This window comes from Podarcis pityusensis (genome assembly GCF_964106645.2).
Source record: "Podarcis pityusensis genome assembly, chromosome: 4".
NCBI classification, from domain to species: Eukaryota; Metazoa; Chordata; class Lepidosauria; order Squamata; family Lacertidae; genus Podarcis; species Podarcis pityusensis.
The window spans coordinates 73,687,634-73,710,070 of record NC_138027.1 but is presented as its reverse complement, the minus strand read 5'-3'; the positions used below and the strand labels follow the sequence as shown (position 1 = coordinate 73,710,070).

At 39.9% G+C, this 22,437-nt stretch overlaps 1 protein-coding gene and 2 long non-coding RNA genes across 6 annotated transcripts in view; 1 reads left to right on the top strand and 2 right to left on the bottom strand.

Annotated features, from left to right (window-relative positions):
- GABRG3 (gamma-aminobutyric acid type A receptor subunit gamma3) overlaps positions 1–22,437 on the top strand; it is a 310,487-nt gene that overhangs the window by 269,913 nt on the left and 18,137 nt on the right. For both annotated transcript variants that reach the window (XM_081001400.1, XM_081001399.1), the window contains exon 6: positions 2,453–2,590. In XM_081001400.1, the coding sequence (XP_080857526.1) occupies positions 2,453–2,590 (138 nt within the window). The remainder of the gene's footprint in view (positions 1–2,452; positions 2,591–22,437) is intronic.
- Positions 7,221–22,437, bottom strand: part of LOC308474904 — a 106,943-nt gene continuing 91,726 nt past the window's right edge. Inside the window, exons 1-3 of one of the 2 annotated variants that reach the window (XR_013985025.1) lie at positions 11,829–12,100; positions 8,587–8,750; positions 7,221–7,471 (exon numbers count right to left, since the gene is read on the bottom strand). This is a non-coding gene — a long non-coding RNA (uncharacterized lncRNA). Of the gene's footprint in view, positions 7,472–8,586; positions 8,751–11,828; positions 12,101–22,437 lie in introns of those variants that run through there. The other variant, XR_013985024.1, reaches the window with a different exon arrangement.
- The window catches only part of LOC308474888, a 22,020-nt gene continuing 18,060 nt past the window's right edge, over positions 18,478–22,437 (bottom strand). The window contains exon 5 of one of the 2 annotated variants that reach the window (XR_013985003.1): positions 18,478–19,069. This is a non-coding gene — a long non-coding RNA (uncharacterized lncRNA). The remainder of the gene's footprint in view (positions 19,070–22,437) is intronic. The other variant, XR_013985004.1, reaches the window with a different exon arrangement.

Below are 22,437 nucleotides of genomic sequence, written 5' to 3'. Positions count from 1 at the left end.
ATATGCATGAAAACCTATGACTCAGCTACACAGCTGCAAATAAAACATTTTAAATGTGTTGTCAAGTGCAATATACAAACGTGGCACTAGATGGTGACAGTGAGCTATGCAAAATTCAATGTGTTTTTCAAAACTTTTTTTTTAAAGCATTTTCACAGTGTTTTTTATGTGTGTAGATTCCACCCTGGAAATAATGGGATGCCTCCAGAAAGTAGAAGGAACATTATGTGCCAGAGCCATCTAGTCTTTTTTCCCTCAGAGACTGGGTTCTGGCTACTACTGCTTCTGTCCATTCGAGCCGATGGGACAGAGGAGGTGTACTCATCAAATAGCTTAATGCCAATACTAAGGATGATATCCCACAAGAGATAATGGCAGGCTCTGGACCCTGGCTTGGGTGGAAGGCAGAAAATGAGATGGTTGTGTGTTGCCAAAGGAAACCAGATAAGGGCTCAGTTCTGCTACCCCTCATACAACCGACTACATAAAAACAGTCTTGTGACTTCATGTGTATGGATAGCTCTGCACTGTTTCCTATTTGCAAGACCTGGAGTTTCATTTTCCAAGCAGTCACAATCTTGGGAATGCTGTTTCATAAAATGGGTTTGTCCACCCGATTGCCACTGAACTGTGAGCCCACAGACTCCTACAGGTGATCATTTAGGGACCAGCGAAGGACAGACCAGGCCAAACCATTAACTGGGCCAACTAAAGAATGGCAAGAGAAAGATGCAATTTTCCACTCAAAATGGAAACAACTTTGAGCCCTAAAATCACTCACTCTTCTAGAAGTTGTGGACACGTTAAAGATTAATTCTTGCTTAACCGTGAATCCTTTAAAATAATGTGCCTGACAGAACAGTAAATAATCATCTTGGCCATCTTGCCAATCAGCAGACTGTGAAACTATAAACAGTTTTCATTCACTTGAAAAAAAGAAAATCTGTGATAACTGTGACTCTGGAACACTGATTGAAAATAAATGAATGCTGCACTCCAAAAACACTTGTAGATTTAAAGAGATCACAGATTAACATGTTGTTGGCATCTTTCATGCTGTAATGTTACTTGAGACAATGGATTAAAGGTAGAAAGAATTCATTAGAATGTGGTAATGAATAATTGTGCTGAAAAGAAGGATAATATCATCACCACCACCATTATAATTATTTTCCAGAAGGCTAGTGTGTTGGAGCAAACACTTTAGAACTTTAAATATTATATATCCATAAGTTTTAGTGGAATAATGGTGATTTGCTATCCTCCTGCAACTGTTATCCGATGGTCTCTGATTGTACTTTTTAATGTGTTTTTAAAATTATACATAGATATTATTGTGAACTGCTTTGATATTTTTGTATATTTTATGTGTTATATGTTCTATATATATTAAAATGAAAATAGAGGCAGAGCTCCACCACTGCACCTGAACCACACCAACCTCCCCGCTGCCTTCTCCTCTCCATCCTGGTAAACCCATGTTAGGAAGGCAGCATTGCAGTTCCACCCTACACACAGGGTTCTGTATGAAAATTAGAACCTGTAAGCTGCCTTGAGGTGGGGTGTGTATAAACCAGGCATCCCCAGACTCGGCCTTCCAGATGCTTTGGGACTACAACTCCCATCATCCCTAGCTAAGAGGACCAGTGGTCAGGGATGATGGGAATTGTAGTCCCAAAACATATAGAGGGCCAAGTTTGGGGATGCCTGGTATAAACAAACAAGCCAATAAATGTATGTATGTATGTATGTATGTATGTATGTATGTATGTATGTATGTCTATACCAGGCTTCCTCAACCTCAGCCCTCCAGATGTTTTGAGACTACAATTCCCATCATCTCTTACCACTGGTCCTGCTAGCTAGGGATCATGGGAGTTGTAGGCCAAAAACATCTGGAGGGCCAAGGTTGAGGAAGTCTGGTCTATACACTGGTTTCACTTACTTGAGAGACCAGACCAGGTGATTTAGAAATCAAAATTCTGGAGACAAATTTGGTTGAGAAGTTCAAAAGTATCCCAAGTGATCTTAGCAATTTTCAGTGGCAACTCTGGTATCACATGAAACTAAAGCTGACTTGGTTCAAAAATTCATCATGACCAGAATGGTAACAACAACAACATTTCTCTAGTTGTATACGATTGATTGCGCTGGAGTTACGGTATATATAGTCAATAATGTCGAAGAGCCATTAAAGCTGCATATCTATACCCACTTAAAAAGGGAGGAAACATCACCAAGTAGACATGCATTGGGTTGCATTGTAAATCTGCGAAATCCTAAACATCTCTACTCAAAAGTAAGTCACATTGAATTCAATGGAGCATAAGATTGCAGCCTAAGGTATTAAAAATTATTACAAAGATATGAAAAGTGTGACGTGAATCTAATGCAAAAGTTTAACATCGTAGAATGTTTACCATGCATTTGATAAAAAACTTTTAATTTACAGATGGCTATCCTCAAGAAGAAATGATTTATAGATGGAGAAAAAACTCAGTAGAAGCTGCAGACCAGAAATCCTGGAGACTCTATCAGTTTGACTTCATGGGTCTCAGAAATACCTCTGATATTGTGCAAACATCTGCAGGTAGGTACAATGCAATAACAATGAACTTTCTGGTCTAAAGGTTTAGGAGTTCAGTACAGCCATTTCCTACATCAATAAATGTGAAACGTGGGTCAGTATAACCAGCACAGTATTGAAAAGTGGGCAGCCATTGCCTTTAGTAGTCCATATATTGTTGGACTCAAACTTTCATCATCCATGACCATTGGCCATGACTGCCAGGGCTGATAAGAGTTAGAGTCCAACAGGGTCATAGGTTCCCTTGCCATGGAATAAGAGAAAATACTTCCCCAGGAAACAATTAACTTACTGAGTTTACTGCTACAAGCTATGGTGATGGCCCTTAGTGCATATTTTTTTAAAAGAGTTGGGTAAATTAATGGGAGATCAACCTATCAGCTGCTGTCAAACTTGGAAGCTCAATGAATGAAGCTCCATTTACGGAGATAGTATGCCTTCAACAACCAGATGCTAGGCATGGCAACCATCTTTGTGTCCTAAGTGTATGCTTCCAGAGACATCTGGCTGGTTTCTGCTGGAACAGAATCCTGGATTCAATGGACATTGGTCAGACCCAGCAGGACCGTTCGAATGTTTCTATGTTGTCAGCTTGACAGCCGTGGCCATCTGTCACATTGAAGGAGAGAGTTAGGATTCTCATACACAGTCTGTTGCTGTACAGAAACATTTCCCTGCTGAAAGTGTCATGCCCAGTTGAATAGCCCAGTCTAATGAGATCTCCTAGCACTAGTCATTGGAACCCAGACACCTGTGGACCGCATCACAATAGGGTCATAGCACCTGCATCAAGATCCAATCCCAGCTCAATAGTTGGCGTACCAATAGACCTTTGCTGACATATCTAACAACATGCTTTTATGTTCTTATGATGCTTGCCCTCTATGTGCTGTGTGTGAGCTGCTTAAGGACGCCTTTATGAGCTTGGCCAGGATAGGGCAAAGCTGAGCCGTGTGGTGAGCTGTGGACAATATGTGTTTAGGGGTTGTTTAGCTATGATCAGGCTCAAAAGGGATTTCCCAGCAGAGCTGGGAATATCACAAACGAACAAAGGAATTCCCAAGGCATTAATGCAAACAACAAATGCTTCAACTGCAGGTCTTTTTCAGAGCATATGCATACAATGCTTTAATATGAAATTTATTATATATGGCAGAGCTTGTATATGAAATTGAAGTGTGGTGGGCTTCACTGCTGCACCCTCCCAGCTTGGCCCCTTACCACGCCTTACTTTAAGAGGGGCAGTATGATGCACCATCAGCAAAAAAGAAAGAAAAAAGAAGAAGTCTAATGCTGATGTTGGCTCTGTCCATTTAAATGTTCTCACAATCCCTCTGGACCCTCGATGTAATGTCACCCGGGAGTGAAGAAATTAAAATAGCATATGCCAGGCACATCATTGAGAAGAGGACAGGTCCTGTGTGACTGTAGTGATATTTCGGATTAGCAGCAGGTTGATCAGTGGGTCCTCCTGAGAATTCGGTGGCAGCAGCAGCACCCACCTTTTCTTGGTAACCCGAAGCAACTCTGGCATTGGGGAAGCCTGCTAAGTATCCCAGCCTCATCCCACCCTGCCCCACTGACTGCTACTGAGCCTAAGCCGATGGGTAACAAAAAGTACCTTGCAAATAACTCCTAGGACTTAAACCTAATGTTGTGTAATGAAATATCTGCTGCACTTGGTGTACTGAAAATCTCATTCAAGCTAAGCACCATCTAAAAGTTATAAATGACTCTGAAGTATGTTAGATGGATCAATATGTCACGGCAAGTCCTACAGCCATGCATTGTCAGTAACAGTCTGCTAATTTAATATGAAGTGATGGATTCTTCAAAGATGAAATTAAACAGATCAAGCTTTCCCTATTGGGACACATTGCACAGAAAGAACAAAACACCCATCTGCAAGTCAATGATTTATGGGCTCCCCATCCACATCAATAATGCATCTTTGTGGTTAAAGACCATTTCCTCGCTAAAATGCAATTAACATATTACTAAATCTTGTGATTATATGGTTCAGTTGAAGTGATCATTAACAAATGAAGCCAATATAAAAGCAGCGTTCTAACATTTTGTGAGGAAATTTGAACGCTGGGATGTAAGGATGTGTTTCTGACCTGGAACGTGAGCTCTGTATGTATCTGTATCAAGATGGAGGCTAGCGTTTTGAAAGCAGGGGTTATTCTCCTCCTCCCTGTCACAGGCCCTGTGTGTTGATGCCTCTGAAGTAGGGCTGAGGAAGATTCCAGTTTGCTCCGTGTTTGGAGCAAACCTTCCATTCACAGATCAGAACATTGAGCTGAATATTAAGCCACATGATCATTGGCCTGAGCCTGTACTATACTTACAGAATGGTCTGAGGGCTGCCTCTTTCTTTTAGCTTTTGGAGCAGCACCATGACTGCATTCTAAAACATGTCTTTGAAATTGCTCCCAAGAAGTGATTGCATGCAGAAATGTAAGGGATTGAATTTAAGACAGGAAAATCGAGAAACCTAAATTAACCGATTTGTCCATCTCTATTGGCTATAACCATCAGTTCTAATGCAGGTAAAATATATGCAACCAATAGCTTCAAGCCTATATGCGAATTAACCCAGATTGTTCAATAAACAAAAATGTGCCTACTATAGCAGCCCAAGTCCCTCTGAAAGCAATTTACTATTTAAAATTTACTTTTAGCTGGACCAGTGCCTTTGTTTCTTTTCTTATCTGTGATGTATTTTTAAAATAATTGAAAACAAATGGCTGAGCCTTGTCCCAGCATGAAGAAATCATAGACAATGCCCAAAGAGCAAAGTTGTAAAGTAAAGCTTTAAAAAGCAACGAAGAACATGAATTCTTCTCCTCCACCAGCTATGCAAACTGAGTGGATGTATTTATTCACATTCATGAATTCTGAAATGTTTTCCATGCATATGAAATGACTAGTTCGTTTCAGCTCTACAAAAGAGTTTTATGTGTGAAACTACTTGAATTTATAGATGTAATTTATGGGGGCATGCCCAAATATATGTATGTCTAGTTAGCAGAGAACAGGAATAATAAGATCGCTTGAATAATGCAAGCATAGGAATGATACCATTTAGGGCACACATTCTCATTTTTTCATCTTGGTGTCCCAAACCAGTTTTTGCACATTAAAAAGTTCCTGTTTGGTTTACTCCTCCCTGCTTTTTTCAAGTAGGACTATTACTGTGGAACATCATATTCTGAACCATTAAAGCACTGCCCCTATTATAAGCAATAGATTCCATTTAAATGAAAGTACAGGATGTCGTTGTGCGAATTATCACTGCATGGTTTTTGTGATATTCTGTGAAAAATGGCCTAGCTCCCTCCCTGCTTCAATTGCCTGCCATTAGTTGCTCAAACATGTCACAATTTCATAGGAAATTGTGTGCTAGAGGAAATAGACACTATATGATATTATACATACATACATTTTATTAATACAATTTATATACCGCTTCCTCATCAAAAAGCCTTGAAGTGGTTTATAAGCATACATATATACACAATTTTTTTTAAAAAAAATATGTACTTCTTAATTGACTTTCATACAGATCTGTCACAAAACCAGACAGCCATATGTGCTAGACTAGAGACATTTATTTTATGAATATTAACTGGTCGCATCTACTTACACATGTGCCTGACATATTTCAAAGCCACAGTGGCTCCCACTGAGTCCTGATGGCGCATTAGGAAAACTCCTGTCACATGAATGCTCTTAAAAGGATAAACACTCTGGGGATTGCGGGGCTTTTTATATGGCATGATTTGAAAACTACAGCATGTGCCAGTAGCCTCTTTGAGGTTAACTTTTTTTAACAGATCCATTTGATGAGTCTAAATTGGTGTTCATGTACATTTAAGTTCTAATCCAAGCAGTTGGCTGAGTTGTAAAATTGAAACTATAGTCCATTTTGCCGCTTTTTTTACCCCTAGGGTCCACCCATACTATACATTTAAAGCTCTCTTTTACTACTTTAACAGCTATGGCTTCCCCCAAAGAATCATGGGAGCTGTAGTTTGTCAAGGGTGCAATTTGTCAACAGGAGACCCCTCTTTCCCTCACAGAGCTATAATTTCCATAGCAGTTTTAGCAATCCATCTCTCTTCTCAGGGAACTCTGAGAGTTGTAGTACAGGCATCCCCCCCACTTATGTGGTGGTAATGTTCCTGGCCTCCATGCGAATAACTGAAATCCCATAAAGTAGGGAGCACTCTCTTAAAAAGCCTCCCAGTGCTGGATTTGGTCCCCAGTCTAGACCAAAATATATTGAGTTGAAGCTCTTGGGCTGGGTGGAGTCTGAAGGATGTGTGGGAAAGTGGCTGAGACTGCGCTACTCCGTCCGTCAGCTGTTAGGCGGGGTCGCTGAGCAGCCAAAACAAAGCCCCACTGTGCCTCACGTCTCCACCACCACCACTGACATCCATTCCAGGCTCCAGGGAGCATCTCCTTGCAAGCCACGAGGACTCTTCAGCTCTCTCCTGCCATTTCTGGGTTTGAATTAAATAATTTATTTCCCAGTGTCACACATATACACAGTCGATCATGCATAAAAGCAGGAGGGGGGAAACACCTGCACTGTGAAGGGAACTAGGGGGTCTCTTAACAATCTCAGCACCCTTAACAAACTGCAGTTATGGAGGAAACCATAACTGTTAAAGTGGTGCAAGAGTGCTTTAAATGGAAGGCCCAGTCCTAGTTGGAGCACTGAAATTTTTCACTGCAAATTAAACAGAAGACATAGTGAACTTAAATCATACCTTTCTACCAAGAAGTAAGACAGTATCACTTGATTTCATACATTTCTAAGGTTTTCCACAAAGACCTTCCACAAGTCCAGTATCTCATTTAGGAGCTGCGAATGAACTTGGAAGTAAGGGTTATTGCATAGAACAGTGACCATCATGCTTTTGAGGACACTCAGCAATGTTATTCTAAAACAGGGATGGGAAACCTGAGAGAAACCAGATGTTGCTGGGCTCCAGCTCCCATCAGCCCCAGCCACCATGGTCAATGATCAGGGACTTTAAACCATATTGGCTGCAGCCGTCAATGAAACTTCATAGTTTTATTACTGAATGACCCAAGTGAGACTCATTGGAAACATAAGACCAGTTTATTGCCAACTGCGCAAATGAGGCTAAAGCCTCAAGCCCTACTCTACATTTCATTTACTCTACAAATATCTGAATTAATATTATTGAATTTGCAGTAGGATTTTTCAAAATTCTCCTAGATCAGCTGTAAAGCCCTTGCTGAGAAATCAATTTGAATTTATATTTTTTTAAAAAAAAAACAACTTCCATCCATTTAAACTCGTACGCATGGGTTTATCTCTCCCCAAAGGAAATCCACTTGGAAGTGAAAAATGACTCCTTGTGGAAATATGCTCTGCTGAGGCTTTATTGAGCACGAGTGCTCTGTAACAGGGTGTTGTTACCTATCGCATTAGGCATGACAGGTAGTTTCTGCCTAGACACTGTTCCATAAGACTGGGCCAATGTAAACTTTGTCTAAATGGAGGACTGCTAGAGAGGCCCCACTGTAAGACATGGAAATGATAGAGCAGCCTATTGCAAATAAAGCACTTTTCAGTTGCTGCAGTCTTCAGAGGGAAGGTAAAGAGAACTGCTGTGAAATGCACAGGATCCCCGATTTCTTTGTTGTTTTTTTTATTTACTACCTTTACCTTCTGGGTTTCCTCCAAGGAAGTCATGGTGGCCTACATGGCTCTGCTCCCCATTTTAACGTCACAACAACCCTGGGAGATAGTTTAGGCTGAGAGATGGTGTCTTGCCAAAGGCCACTCAACCTTCACAACCATGTGGGGATTTGAACTTTGGGTTCTCAAGTCCTAAACTGAGAACCTAAGCACTACCATGATGGCTCTCCTATCTAAATGAAGGGATAACCTCCTTTAAAAATACAGCACTAAATTAATGTTATATTTCCCTATTTCTTATCAGGTAAAGAAAACTCACCAATCAGGGGAAATACTGAGGGAGGAAATCCTCTGGTTGGTGGATTTAGCAGGGCTCCCGGTAGATCCCACAGCCTTTAGCCAGCAGTACTCAAGTATATGATTGTGCCCTCGATCAGATCTCTACTTCACTGTCATAAGTAGCGAAGCCATTGATACCATCTCCTGTAAGAAACATATCAAATAGTAGTTAGTGGTCAGAACTAATGATCTTATCTTATCTTATCTTATCTTATCTTATCTTAATGATCTTATCTTCTTATCTTGCCATTTTTTCAGTTTTGCTAAATGTAGCAAATCTCACCTTAATTTGCATTCTTATTAAAATTGTAATTCTCTACAATATCTTATTTCTACATTGATATGTTTCTCATTCTTGGTGTCTTTTCTATAGAAGAATGTGCAATAAAAATGTAAATATGGAAGCATTTTAATCTATTAAGAAAAACTACAGTCTCTGAAAAATAATAATATTAAATACTAAAATTTACTAAACCATATGATTAAAGTAGCTGCATCGCGCATGTGTGTGTGTTTCCCTACAATGTGATTTCTTCCATCTCACAAAGTAAATGCCTATTGAAGTTACACATACCTAGCCGGAGTTGTTCTAAGGAGAATTGGGGGGGGTGTAGCAAAGCCTATACTAAAATGGAGGGTTGAGGAAGGGTCAGTTGTGGAGGGGAGTGAGAAATGTCCCTGTTTTCATCTGAGGAAGGTACATCTATGAACTTTCTCTCTGTGCCTGCCCACCATCACTTCCTGGAATCTTGAGCTATTTTCTTACACCTGACTCCTGACCCCCATTTCACCATTTTGTTTCAACTGTGCTGAGAAACTACAAAAAGCAAACAAAACAAGTTTTGGCTTGGGCCAAAGTGTGGGCCCATTTTCAGCAGCTTAAATGTACTACAAAAATGTCTCGCTGCTGAAATGCACCACCCAAGCTCCCATAAAAGGAAATTATTGTTTTGTTGTGGGTGTTTTCATAATAGCAAGAATGATAAAGTAAAATTATTAACCATCATGCAATATGATCATTGAACTTTTACATGCTATGACTGATCTGTCTCAAACAGATGACCTCAAACAGTCATTAATACAAACCTGAATGCCCTCATTATCCCTCCAAAGTAGCATTTCTGAATAAATTGGTTAGCTGTATTTGCAGGGAGAAATAGGTCATCTAGATGAGTAAACATTCAAACAGCATAATCCAAAAAGGGGAGAGAAAAGGGAGGGGGGGAAACCACTTAATTTTAGTAATATTAGATGTGGAAGGAAAACCAAACTCTAAAACTCAATCGGGAATCAAAGGTCCATTGTGCTAGGAATTGTACACAACATATATAATAATCCTTGCCTCTGAGTTTGGAATATAATTAAAGTAATATATGAAATATAATTCTGCTCCAGGCAACATTTTTATTCACTTGTTAAAGATTTGGACCATGATACAAAATGGATGATTTTTGCAAACCATGACACATTTTCAAATAAATCTTGTAACTGTTTCAAATCACTGAAAAACAAATTAGAAAGATGTTCCTGTGAAGTATATTCCAATGAAGGGCAAAGTCTCACACTGACAGAGACCGGAATCGTTCTGTGACATTAGGTCACTCGTATGATAGCATCATTCTTGGATTGAAAGGACTAATTATACTGTAATGTCACCACTGGAGATTATTCATACTCATTTGATGAATCAGAGTGTAAACAGTTTGTGTAACTTTGTGTGCCAGATGGGTTGCTGCATTTCAATCATAGTTGTGGATGGTGGTAATGTTGGCATGTGGAATCTGGTGGAATCGGGCTTGAAAAAAGAACCCTGTTTTCTCAATCCTCATCAATTGCCAGTATTTTGTGGAATACAAATCTACTTGAAAAAAGAAACACTCTTTTGAAGTTAGGCAAGTGACAGGAAAATGCTCTGAAATGTACAGAATGAACAAACGATTAGTGAGAAATTTGCAAACACCCTGCAAACAGTTAGGATGAATGCTCATTGTCATATTTTTCTTTTAATAATTTTTATTGAGATTTAAGATCACCCACCAACACCCACCAACACCAGTAAAACATCAAAACTTATTACATATATCCTACTTTATGCTCCGTAGAGCTGTTGACTTCCGCCCTTCCCTTCCATCAGTTTTCCTATTCTATTCTATAGTTCACAGTTTCTTTGATTAGATATTACAACATGACATAAGATTTACTTCAATCCTGCCAAAGTTTTCAAATTTGTACAGTTCTCACTTATATAGATCAAAAATTTACACCATTCTTTTTGGTACTTTGTCTCCTCCTGATTGTGAATTCTGTGTGTCAATTTAGCCATCTCAGCGTATTCAACCAGCTTTATCTGCCATTCTCCTATCGTCGGCATCTCCTGTTGCTTCCACTTTTGAACTATCAGAACTCTAGCTACTGTTGTTGCGTACAAATATAATCTTTGATCAGTCTTCTTAATATCTTCTCCCACCAAACCTAGCAAGAATTCTTCCGGCTTTTTGGGAAAGCTATACTTAAACATCTTTTTAAACTCGTTATAAATCGATTCCCAGAACTCTTTTAATTTATTACATGACCACCACATATGAAAGAAGTCGCCATCCTTTTCCTTGCATTTCCAGCAAGTTTTACTATTAGTTCTGTACATTTTTGCCAATTTGGTGGGAGTAAGATACCAACGATAGACCATCTTCATAACATTCTCTTTTAAGGCAGAACAAGCGGTGAATTTTATACTCTCATTCCAGAGTTTGGCCCATACATCATAGTCTATGTTGTGTCCTAGATCAATAGCCCATTTTATCATAGCCTCTTTTATAAGTTCGTCTTTTGTATTCCATTCTAATAGGAGATTATACATTTTTTAAAGTAGTTTAGACTTACTTTCTATAATGTCTATTTGAAATTTTGATTTTTTGTCTTCAAATCCTAATTTTTTGTCCTCTTTAAAAACATCATTGACTTGATGGTATTGCAACCATCCTGTCAATTTTCCAGCAATACAATCATAAGGCTTCAATTTCCAACCTTTTTCGGCCTTCATCAGAATCTCCTCATAAGTGGCCCCTCTCCCTTCTATGTTCAGTTTTTTAACTGTTAACATATAAATTGGTGACACCCACCACGGTGTTTTCCTTTCCAACAAATTCTTGTTTCTGTCCCAGACTTCAAATAGAGCACCCCTTATCACATGATCTGTAAACCCTTTATGCACTTTTGCCTTACCATACCAAAGATAGGAGTGCCATCCAAATCTATTGTTGTGCCCCTCCAAATCTAACAAATCTGGGTTCTCCTGGGTTATCCACTCCTTTATCCAACATAAACACGCTGCTTCATAATAGAGTTTCAGATCAGGTACAGCGAACCCCCCTCTTTCTTTCTTATCTGTCAGTATTTTAAATTTGATCCTTGGTCTTCTCCCTTGCCATATAAAACGCGAGAGAGTCTTTTGCCACTCTTTAAATTGTCTTAAACCTCTTATTATCGGGATTGTCTGGAACAAAAATACTATTTTCAGTAATAAGTTCATTTTGATCGCTGACATTCTTCCAGTCATTGACAGCTTTAGTCTGTCCCATTTTTCTAAATCTCTTTTAATCTCCTTCCAGACTGGTTGGTAATTGCCACTGAATAAGTTTATGTTCTTTGCCGACATCCAAATTCCCAAATATTTAACTTTTTTGACCACCTTGATTTCAGTTTCTTGTTCTAAAGAAACACGCTTTTGAAGTTAGGCAAGTGACAGGAAAATGCTCTGAAATGTACAGAATGAACAAACGATTAGTGAGAAATTTGCAAACACCCTGCAAACAGTTAGGATGAATGCTCATTTTCATATAACCTCCCCACAAACCATTCAGTATGAACCAGGCAGAGGGCCTTCTTGGTAGTGGCACCCACCCTGTGGAACGCCCTCTCATCAGATGTCAAGGAAATAAACAACTACTTGACAAGACATCTGAAGGCAGCCCTGTTTAGGGAAGTTTTTAATGCTTGACATTTTATTGCATTATTATTACTCTGTTGGGAGCCGCCCAGAGTGGCTGGGGAAACCGAGCCAAATGGGTGGGGTATAAATAATAAATGATGATGATGATGATGATGATGATGATGCTCAGCCAAGTCTGGCTGTAATCTTAGCTCTGTGTAAGTTTTGTGCAAGCAAATGAAGATGAATGTTTAATAAACAGGCTATCTGGAGGACCCCTTTCTTAAGCTTCTGGGGTCTTTCTATTGGTTCTGTTACCTCTCTATCAGTGCTGACACTCTTTCATCCACACTATCTCCTCTGTTACCACATGGTAGTGGATTTCCATAGCTTCCATTCCATATTTTTGCCCTCTCTACAGCTCCTGTATCATACTTTTCAGTAAGGCCACTAACTAATACAATAACAGGAGACTAAAACTGCAACCTAACCTGATACATGTCCACACAAACACCTCTTCACATTGTCTATGATGTGGGTTCTTCCTGGTTTTTCATGTGTCAATCCAAAATGGCCAAGACTTTCTAGAAAAAGCTCAACAAGGCCTGAATGGATGCTGCATGGATTTATAAAGCTGACCAGTCCAACTCTGAAAAAACAGGGAGATGCTGACACATTCTAACTTGAATTATGCACCACAACCCCATTAGATTGCAAAAGCAAACCAAAAATGAGGGTGTGCTTGAGAGATCTGTCAGTTTTCATTTGACATCCATCCATATTGTTGTCCCCATCTTTGTCAAGAAACCAACGAAAGCCAGGATTAAGTATTGATGGGAAAACAAACTTACTTATATTACAAGTGACTCTTCAAGGATGCAAGCCCAAGCACTTCAAAGGCTCAGCTCCATCAATTTCTACTTATTTCTTGCTACCTTCTGCTATTAGGCGCTGACCCTAGCATCTGAGGAATACATTTTACAGTATGCAGGAATACAATATGGCCTTGATGATGCTGTCACTTAACCATTGCTGCCACAAAGATCCTTGCTGAAAAAGCCAAGGGAAGGATGGAGGTGTAGCCCACAATGCTTTGCTCCTCAGTAATCCCTGTTCAAGTGGACTATAGTAGTAAAATTTTGCCTTAGCTGTTTCTGTGAGATGCAGAAATGAGCAGCCAACAGAGGCAGATCAGTGAGAAAACTACTTATCAACATGATGTGCTATCATTCCAATATATCACCAAAAGATGCATGTTAAACCTGCAAAAAAAAATGAGTGGTGGCTGTGTTTTCAATTTTCTTATTGTTATTTACATATATTTATTTATAGCACAACAAAGTATAATAGCAGATATCGTGTAAAATCAAAGTAGAAAGAGCTAACTAGAACCAAACATATAGGAGCAAATTTCCATACCAAAGCTGAACATAAAAAATTATCTTCATAAACTTCCAAGTAACACAGATGAGTTTCCATTATCCCAAATCTTATTGCTCCAGAAAGTTATTTATTACTTAAGACTCCATTTCTCAAGAAATACACCATCTTGTTGTCTGCGCTATGTCCCAGATTTTAGTTATCCATTCTCTGTTTGCTTGTTTGTTTTAAAAGGGGAAGTTTTGATGGAAAGCAAGACCTATATATATTAGGGATGTGTGCCAGGGTTGAGCCAAACGGAGTCTATTTGGACGAACTCAGGCATCAGGCAAGTTGTGTACAGACAGCCACGGATAAGTCAAGTTGGATGTGGCTGTGTGGACATGAATCAGTAAACCAAATGCTAAGTAAGGAAAAATGATGGCATAAGAGAAGATTCTTGCTAGACAGAATAACACAGAGATATGGTGGTCATCTATTGGGTTTAATAAAGGGACACAGAACTTGTAATCCATCAAGTAAAAAACAGGTCACCACTCACTGATGATGGTCCACCAGAGTTCAGTCAATGAATCTTCTGGGATTTGGTGTTTGCCTGGAGCTGCAAAACAGATGCATCATCAAGCCCCCTGCAAGCCATTGGGCTACAAGTCATCTTGGTGGATTTCAATAGTCATTGCCTATTAAAGACTTCCACCATAAAGCATTTAGCTCAATCTCTCTGAGCAATCTCATCAGAAAATCAAACCATTATAAAAAGTTATTGGTTTTCCTTATCAATCCAGAATTAGCAAAGTGATCTCATGGAGCCATCGTGGTGAGACAGTGAAGGAAAGCTTTGTTGCTGAAACATATGTCATACCTGTCTTTCTCTCTCTTTTTAAATACAGGACTTCGTTTTTCTTTCCTGTCAGTGAGCCCCCTTTAGAAGGACAAATTTTACTGGAAGACTGAGTTAGTCGACTTTGTGCATCCGTAGCTTTCTCTTAATGGAAAGCTACTTAATAAATCCTCTTGAGCAAATCAGGTTCATGCGCACTGCACATGTTTGCATGGCAACTATCTGCATTTCCTTAAGGTTCAATTTAAACACCTTGCAAATTTGTAAGAGGTAATGAAAGCCAGATTTCAGAGAGGTAATTTTGTTAAACGTGATTTAAAAATATATATGTCCCAATCTAACCTTTATCTCATGACTTCCAAAGCATAGTAATATATTGTATATGCATTAGAGTTCATTTGAGAAACAATATGCCAGTATATCTCCTTTACCTATACTTTTATTTATACTTACGCACCACTCAAGTTAAGGTACTCAAGTTAAGGTACTTATGTACTCATAAGTTTTATACATAACTGCATGGAGGTGTAATTCACAATAGCTACAATCCAGCCATTTTGGAATGCTAATGAAGAGGCAGCATCTGTGAAATGAATTGTTTCAGGGGATGCATTTGTGCATAGAACATGGAGTGTGGGACCTGTGGTGCACCAGACATTGTTGGACTCCAACTTACATAAGCCCTGGCCAGTATGATCAGTGGTCAGAGCCATTGTTCAAAAAACCAAGAACTGCCTACCTGTATCCTGAAATTGTAATTTATGCTAGCCTGATGCTGGAATTACTCCAAATATACCCCATTCAGCTCAAGCCTGGCACACATCCCTAATATATATAGGTCTTGCTTTCCATCAAAACTTCCCCTTTTAAAACAAACAAGCAAACAGAGAATGGTTAACTAAAATCTGGGTCATAGTATACATGGTTAAGCTTACATATATGGTGAGAACCAGAAAGTGCAGACAACAAGATAGTGTTTTCCTTGAGAAATGGAGTCTTAAGTAATAAGTAACCTTCCGGAGCAATAAGATTCAGGATAATGGAAACTTATTGTGTTATCAGGCTATCCTGCTAACCTGTTTACAGTGACTTTTAAAATAGTCTACAAATATTTTCCAATTTTCCTTATAAATTCTGTCATCTTGATCTCTTATTCTGCTGGTCAGACCTGCTAACTCTGCATACTCCAACATCTTAAGAAGCTATTCCTCCTTCTCCAGTACTCTGTTCGTTTTCCATTTGGGGGCAAGTAACATCCCAGCTGCCGCAGTCGCATACAGAAAAAGATTCTTCTGACTCTTAGGGACCCTCAGTGGGTTATCAGGGTGAGAGAAGCCAGCCCTGCAGGGTCCCTAATTGAGCCTAGGATGTGTCATGGCTCATCTTCCCCCTTGGCCCCTTAGGGATTCCCCATTTACTATGTTGATCCTGCCCAATGTCATTTTCGTCATGATGCACGAGTCCCAACACCACCTAACAAAAGTAAGCCTTAAAGCACTATGGGAAAGGCAAACAAAATAAGAACAACAATATACAAACAACTATAACCACCAAGGGGCCAATTAAGGTTAGCGGAGGATTCTTTCTGACCCTATCAACCAGTGACCCAAATAAACCAGTATAACACGGAAGGTGGGCAAAAAGCTCACTAGGGGCAAAATAATAATAATAATAATAATAATAATAATAATAATAATAATAAATTTTATTTATACCCCGCCCTCCCCGGCCAGAGCCGGGCTTAGGGCGGGTAACAGTGAAATTACAATAAAAAATAAAAATAAAACCAATTTAAAATACAGGTTAAAATCTAATTTAAAATGCAGCCTCATTTTAATAGTAGCCCATAGATCAAAACCATAAGTGGGGGGAACATGAGGGTCAGAATGAGTCCAAACCAAAGGTCAGGCGGAACAGCTATGTCTTGCAGGCCCTGCGGAAAGATGTCAAGTCCCTCGGGGCCCTAGTCTCTTGTGACAGAGTGTTCCACCAAGTTGGGGCCAGTACTGAAAAGGTCCTGGCCCTGGTTGAGACCAACCTAACCACCTTGCAACTTGGGACCTCCAAGGTGTTGTCATCTGTGGACCTTAAGGTCCTCCGCGGGGCATACCAGGAGAGGCGGTCCCATAGGTACGTGGGTCCTAGGCTGCATAGGGCTTTAAAAGTCAAAACCAGCACCTTAAACCTGACCCTGTACTCCACCGGGAGCCAGTGCAGTTGGTAAAGCACTGGATGAATGTCTTCCCGCAGCAAGGACCCCGTAGGGAGCCTCGCTGCGGCATTCTGCACCTGCTGGAGTTTCTGGGTCAGCTTCAAGGGCAGCCCTGCGTAGAGCGAGTTACGATAATCAAGCCTGGAGGTGACTGTCGCATGGACCACTGTGGCCAGATCAGGGCGAGAAAGGTAAGGGACCAACTGGCCCCAGACACACGTGAGCAAGGTCTTTTATTGTCTTGGCAAGCAGGCAAAATCCCGTGGGACACCAACACCCTGTAAGAGATCACAGTGGGAAACAAACATGTCTCCTCCATCATTCTCTGGTCCCAATCACAGCAGGCAAAGCCACACAGAGGCACCCAGAGCGAGGCTACTCAATAAACAGCCTCAGAAGAAAGCTGCTAACTTATGACAGGCTTTCCTTGCATTTTTTATTTCTAAGTAAGGTTGTTTCCCTCTGCCTCATGTGGCGTTTAACTATTCAAAGGAAGTGCTATATTGGGAACCACCTCTTCATCCTTAAAGTATTAATATTTCAATAAGTGTAAATATTACAGCCAAAGAACAACTGGGACCTTTAAAGACATTTCAGAGACACCGTTCCCAAGCTCAGCACTCTCTTTCAACTTAAAAGGTGAAAGACGTTTGACTACGTACAGGAAAAAACCAGACGGCCTCTTTTGAAACCTTAGACGGTGTCATTCAAGAAAACATTGACATTTTCCTTGAGCCTGTGGAAATGCTAGTGCCCTCCTAAAGAAATGAAAGATTACTGCCTGCAGAAGAACAAATAGCGTCAAATGTAAATTACTTGATACTGACTCATATCATATAAACATCATCTAGCTCCAAGTACAACTTCAGTTCTAAATGTCACATTTTTCTTCCTAATATTATTGCCCAGGGGAAACGGCAGTTCTAAAAATAACCCGCAAATATTTAAAGACAGAAACATTTCAATTCTGGTGTCTAATTTGGAGAGCAATTCCATCCTTTGAAAGCCGCTGTAAATATTTCATCCACTTTTCAGTCATTAAACTTCTTTTACTGAGGTAAGAGGTCCAGTTCAGCCTGTATATTCTGACCATTTGGTTAGAACTAAAGAAGCAGTTGTAATAAAATTAGAATCAGTTATAAAGTTATAATAAAAGGAGGTGCAATATCTTTTTTCCATGAAAACAATCCATCATATGCTCATTTAAAACAATTTGTGGGATATCTGTAGCTGCAAATGCAAAAGAGGCCACTTTTTTTCTCCAATATATTTCTCTCCCTTTTGGCTAACAGATACTTACTTTTTTGCTGGTTTGACCAGCAGATCTGCTTAGCAAGGAGATATTCCAAATACTGAGATCTCAGAATGAAGCCTATTCTGGAGAACTACTTAAAATGCCATAAAATGCCATTTACCTCCTCCTTTGCCTTTTCTTCAGAAAGCTGAAGATGCTCCCATCAACCATTTGTTTCAGAGAGTGGGAAAGAATCCCCAAATAGCAATAAGAGCTAACATGTTGAATTATCCAACTGCCCGTTCTCCAAAATTGTTTTCAGGTTACCAGAAAAATAAGAAAGAAAGAAAAGTGCTCTGTAAGTGTGTGTGTCCTTTAACAAGTGATGGCCAATTAGTCTTATTTCAAATAGTTCTTGAGTGCAACCCACAAACATCTCTAGTTCACATGGGTGAAGAGAGAGAGAGAGAGAGAGAGAGAGAGAGAGAGAGAGAGAGAATACATATAACTGAAATGATATTTTTCCTAGGCCAATAGAGTGTGGAGGATTCTCATTGCTTAAATTAAGAATAACACCATTTATACAACAATTAAAATAGGAGGGGAGACCACCAGATATAGCCCCGTTCAATTCCTCTGGTGGCCACATTATGCTTTGTTGACTAATCTGTAGAAGTCAGTCTTCATTTAACAAATACAACAATTAGCAGTAGCTTAAAGTGATTAATCTAGTGCTCTTTAATCAACAGTATAGAGAAGAATTTAGCCTACACTCTTCGTTGATGGAACCAATTTATAGAGCCTTCAGGGTCTCAAAGTCTGCATATTCACTGCCCTTCTTAAAGCAGGAAGGTTTGCAAAAGATTACCTGAAATAAAAAACAGTTAACTGGAATCAAGAATTCTGACATAATCCTTGCTTTGCTGTTTATCTATTTATATTTTATTTATTTAACTTATGTACCACCCTTCATCTGAAGATCACAGGGAGGTTTACAGTATATTGTTTGCCGCAGTCAAAACCTTCTAGCCTCTAAGGAAGGAAAATGACTTTGCCATTAATACAAATTAGGCTGACAGCACATTAATAGCTAGGTTGGTCTTTTCATCTCCTTTCTTAAAGATGATGACCATGATCTTCATATTCCCACCCTATGCTATATTTCCAGAGTAATTTATAAAGTCAAAATGTTCAGCATTCATAGGGAGCCACCAGTCTCCAGATGACCGTTGAATAATTCAGTGGGAATACTATCTTCCTCCACCTCCAGGGTCGTCTTGTATGCTAGAGATTCCAGAAATTTAACAAGCTTCTTCTCTGAAATCCACTGCTGGAAGTCAAGTAAGTCTACTAGAGCCTCGTTAAAATCCAGGACATTCTTTAAAGCTTTGAAAATGTTTTCTCCAGACGCAATTAGACTCTTGTTCCTCATCTCCATGACTGATGATCTGATAAAGCTCTACAGCCTAGTGCGATTTCTTTCAGTTTCTTTTCAGATATGCATTTAGGTTATTGCAAGTTTTTAATCATCTTTCCTTCTATTGAAGCTTCTTCAGCTTCCTCTAAATCGGAAGGTGTAATCTCCTTAAGGCTTGTTCAACAGATCTTTTAGCAGTCTTACACTTTTGGCTAAACCATTTTGTACCCTTTCTCAAAAGATCTAGAAGTATGATAATAGCCACAGGCAAAGATTTGCCCTGTATTTAAAAAATCATTGGAATAAATCAGTAAGATTTACAGGAGCATTAAGTTCCTAACAACAAAAGTTATGGGTAGGTTCCTTCATCCTGCCGACTGACATTTGACCTGAAGCTCCATGGTTAATTTGGCAACCCACCCATAACCTTTCTTTCTTTTTTTGGTTGGTTCTTTCATTCTTTCTTTTGTACATGGTTTGAAGCAAAAAGGAGAACAAACAAATCAATCTGGTATTCAAAATAGGCACCATAAAATTAACTTTAATAGGTGGATGACTGCCACTTTCAATAGCAGAATCTCAAAATCAGAATGTCGGAAATATAAATTAATATAACCAAATGCACCTGCACCTTTCGATGAAATAAAAGTGAAATTAACAGATTGGCAAAGGAGTCTTGGCTGATGAATCAAAGCTTAGGCTGTCCTCACCCACTCTCATGGGTGATCAGTGTTGTCCAAGTTGATAGTTGCAAGTAACACACAAATCTTCATAGGAACTATCTGCACAATACCAAATACTGAAGGTGCAGCTATGTTAATAGACCTGATTCATGATACAGCTTGGGTTAGTTTAGGTGGTCCCTTAATATCAACAAGTCCGCTCACCCTCTTTGGTGGGCGCCATTGCGGGCTGGCATTCCCCTGTGTGTTGGGATCCGATGTGGAAAGTAGCCTGTTTCCCAGGCAGGAAAGGAAGCCTCTGGGTCCAGCTTGCTGCCAGGATAATTAGTCCCACCCGCTTGCCTATTCAGCGAATTACGAGCCGGCATGGGCCATGGGGGGGGGGCAGGCTTAGTCTGCTCCTCCAGTATATAACATAGCCCCCTGGCTTTCTCTGCAGCTACTTTTTGTTGGGTCTACCCAATGCCTGGGATGCAGGTGGCGCTGTGGTCTAAACCACAGAGCGTAGGGCTTGCCAATCAGAAGGTCAGCGGTTTGAATCCCCACGATGGGGTGAGCTCCCGTTGCTCAGTCCCTGCTCCTGGCAACCTAGCAGTTCTAAAGCATGTCGAAGTGCAGGTAGATAAATAGGTACCGCTCCGGCAGGAAGGTAAACAGCATTTCCGTGTGCTGCTGTGGTTCTCTAGAAGTGGCTTAGTCATGCTGGCCACATGACCCAGAAGCTGTACGCCAGCTCCCTCAGCCAATAAAGCGAGATGAGCGCCGCAACCCCAGAGTCGTCCGCAACTGGACCTAACGGTCAGGAGTCCCTCTACCTTTATTTTACCCAATGCCTATGCCAAACAGGGCCACAGGTTCCCTTTCCCTCTTAGATGTTGTGTTTGTGGTGTGGTGTGGTGTGTGTGTGTGTGTGTGTGTGTGTGTGTGTGTGTGTGTATTTAAGGTGAAATATTCATACTCCTAAGCACAAACTTGGGATCTACTTGGAGTTCAAATATGTGATAGGTTTAGCACTTCAACCAATGTAGTAAACCTGTACTTAAATGATTATTCTCTACAGTTTCAGGACAGTGGGAGGCCTTTTTAAAAACACTTTTCCTCAGAGTGTGTGTTTATACCCTTTTGCGGAAGCCATCAAAAGATGAGGAGCCTTTCTTTAAGGAAGTTGAGTTTGAGCTAAATGGGAAGCAGCTACAAGCACAAGAGGTTGCCAGCATGAAAATTGCAGCCCATTGTATAAAAGGAATGAAATAAGCAGTTATGTCAGAGAAAGGCTGAACAGAAGGAGAATGTGCTTGTAAAAGGGAAATGAGGAAAAAAGGAAGATCGCCTTAGATACAATTGCCACTTGAGGCTCTCCTCCTTGAATCAATTTAAACTATTTACTGACAATGAAAACATGGAATAGGAAGGGTCATCAGAGGTCATCTTGACCAGCCCCTTGTCAATTCAGAAAACCCATTACTGAAACATCCCAAATAGGCTCAGTATCTGCTTAAAAAACCTTATCTTTACCATCCTTTTCCTATATCGCATCACAATAAAACACTGCCCACACACAAAAAAAGTTATTTACTCTCTTCCTAGACTACTTCTTGCCATAGCAGCTTCCAATGTGATTTACAAGGAAGGTTGGGTTAAACAAGTCACAATTCAATCAATTAAAGTCTAATAACTTAATCGGAAAGCTACTTTTTGCATACTTTTGTCTGGAAAGAGGCTGTATCTGTAGAAACTCCAGTGCAAATAAGTTCCAAAAACAGGAACCAGTACAGAAAATGCATGGTTCTCCAGGTGTTCAGACAGAGGATAACCAACTGGAAAATGGGTATCACTGGACCATTTTTTAATTTTTTAAATTTATTTCAAAAGAGCTAGTTGACATTCTTCTAGGAGCCACCTATTCTTTTTTTTTCTAATTAACATTATTCACTTGCTCTCTTTGCTCACCTTTCCTTGTTTGTCAAACACTTGCCTCTTTCTGATCCCACGTACATCTCATTCAAATCCTGCTACAAAGTCTTTCAGCCATGTAATTGCATCCTCTCTGAATATGGTAGTCTTATTAAGAAGTGACTTAATTTTATTTATAAGTTTCTTCAAAGCTGGGGACATGATCCCTTAATAAAAGGCACA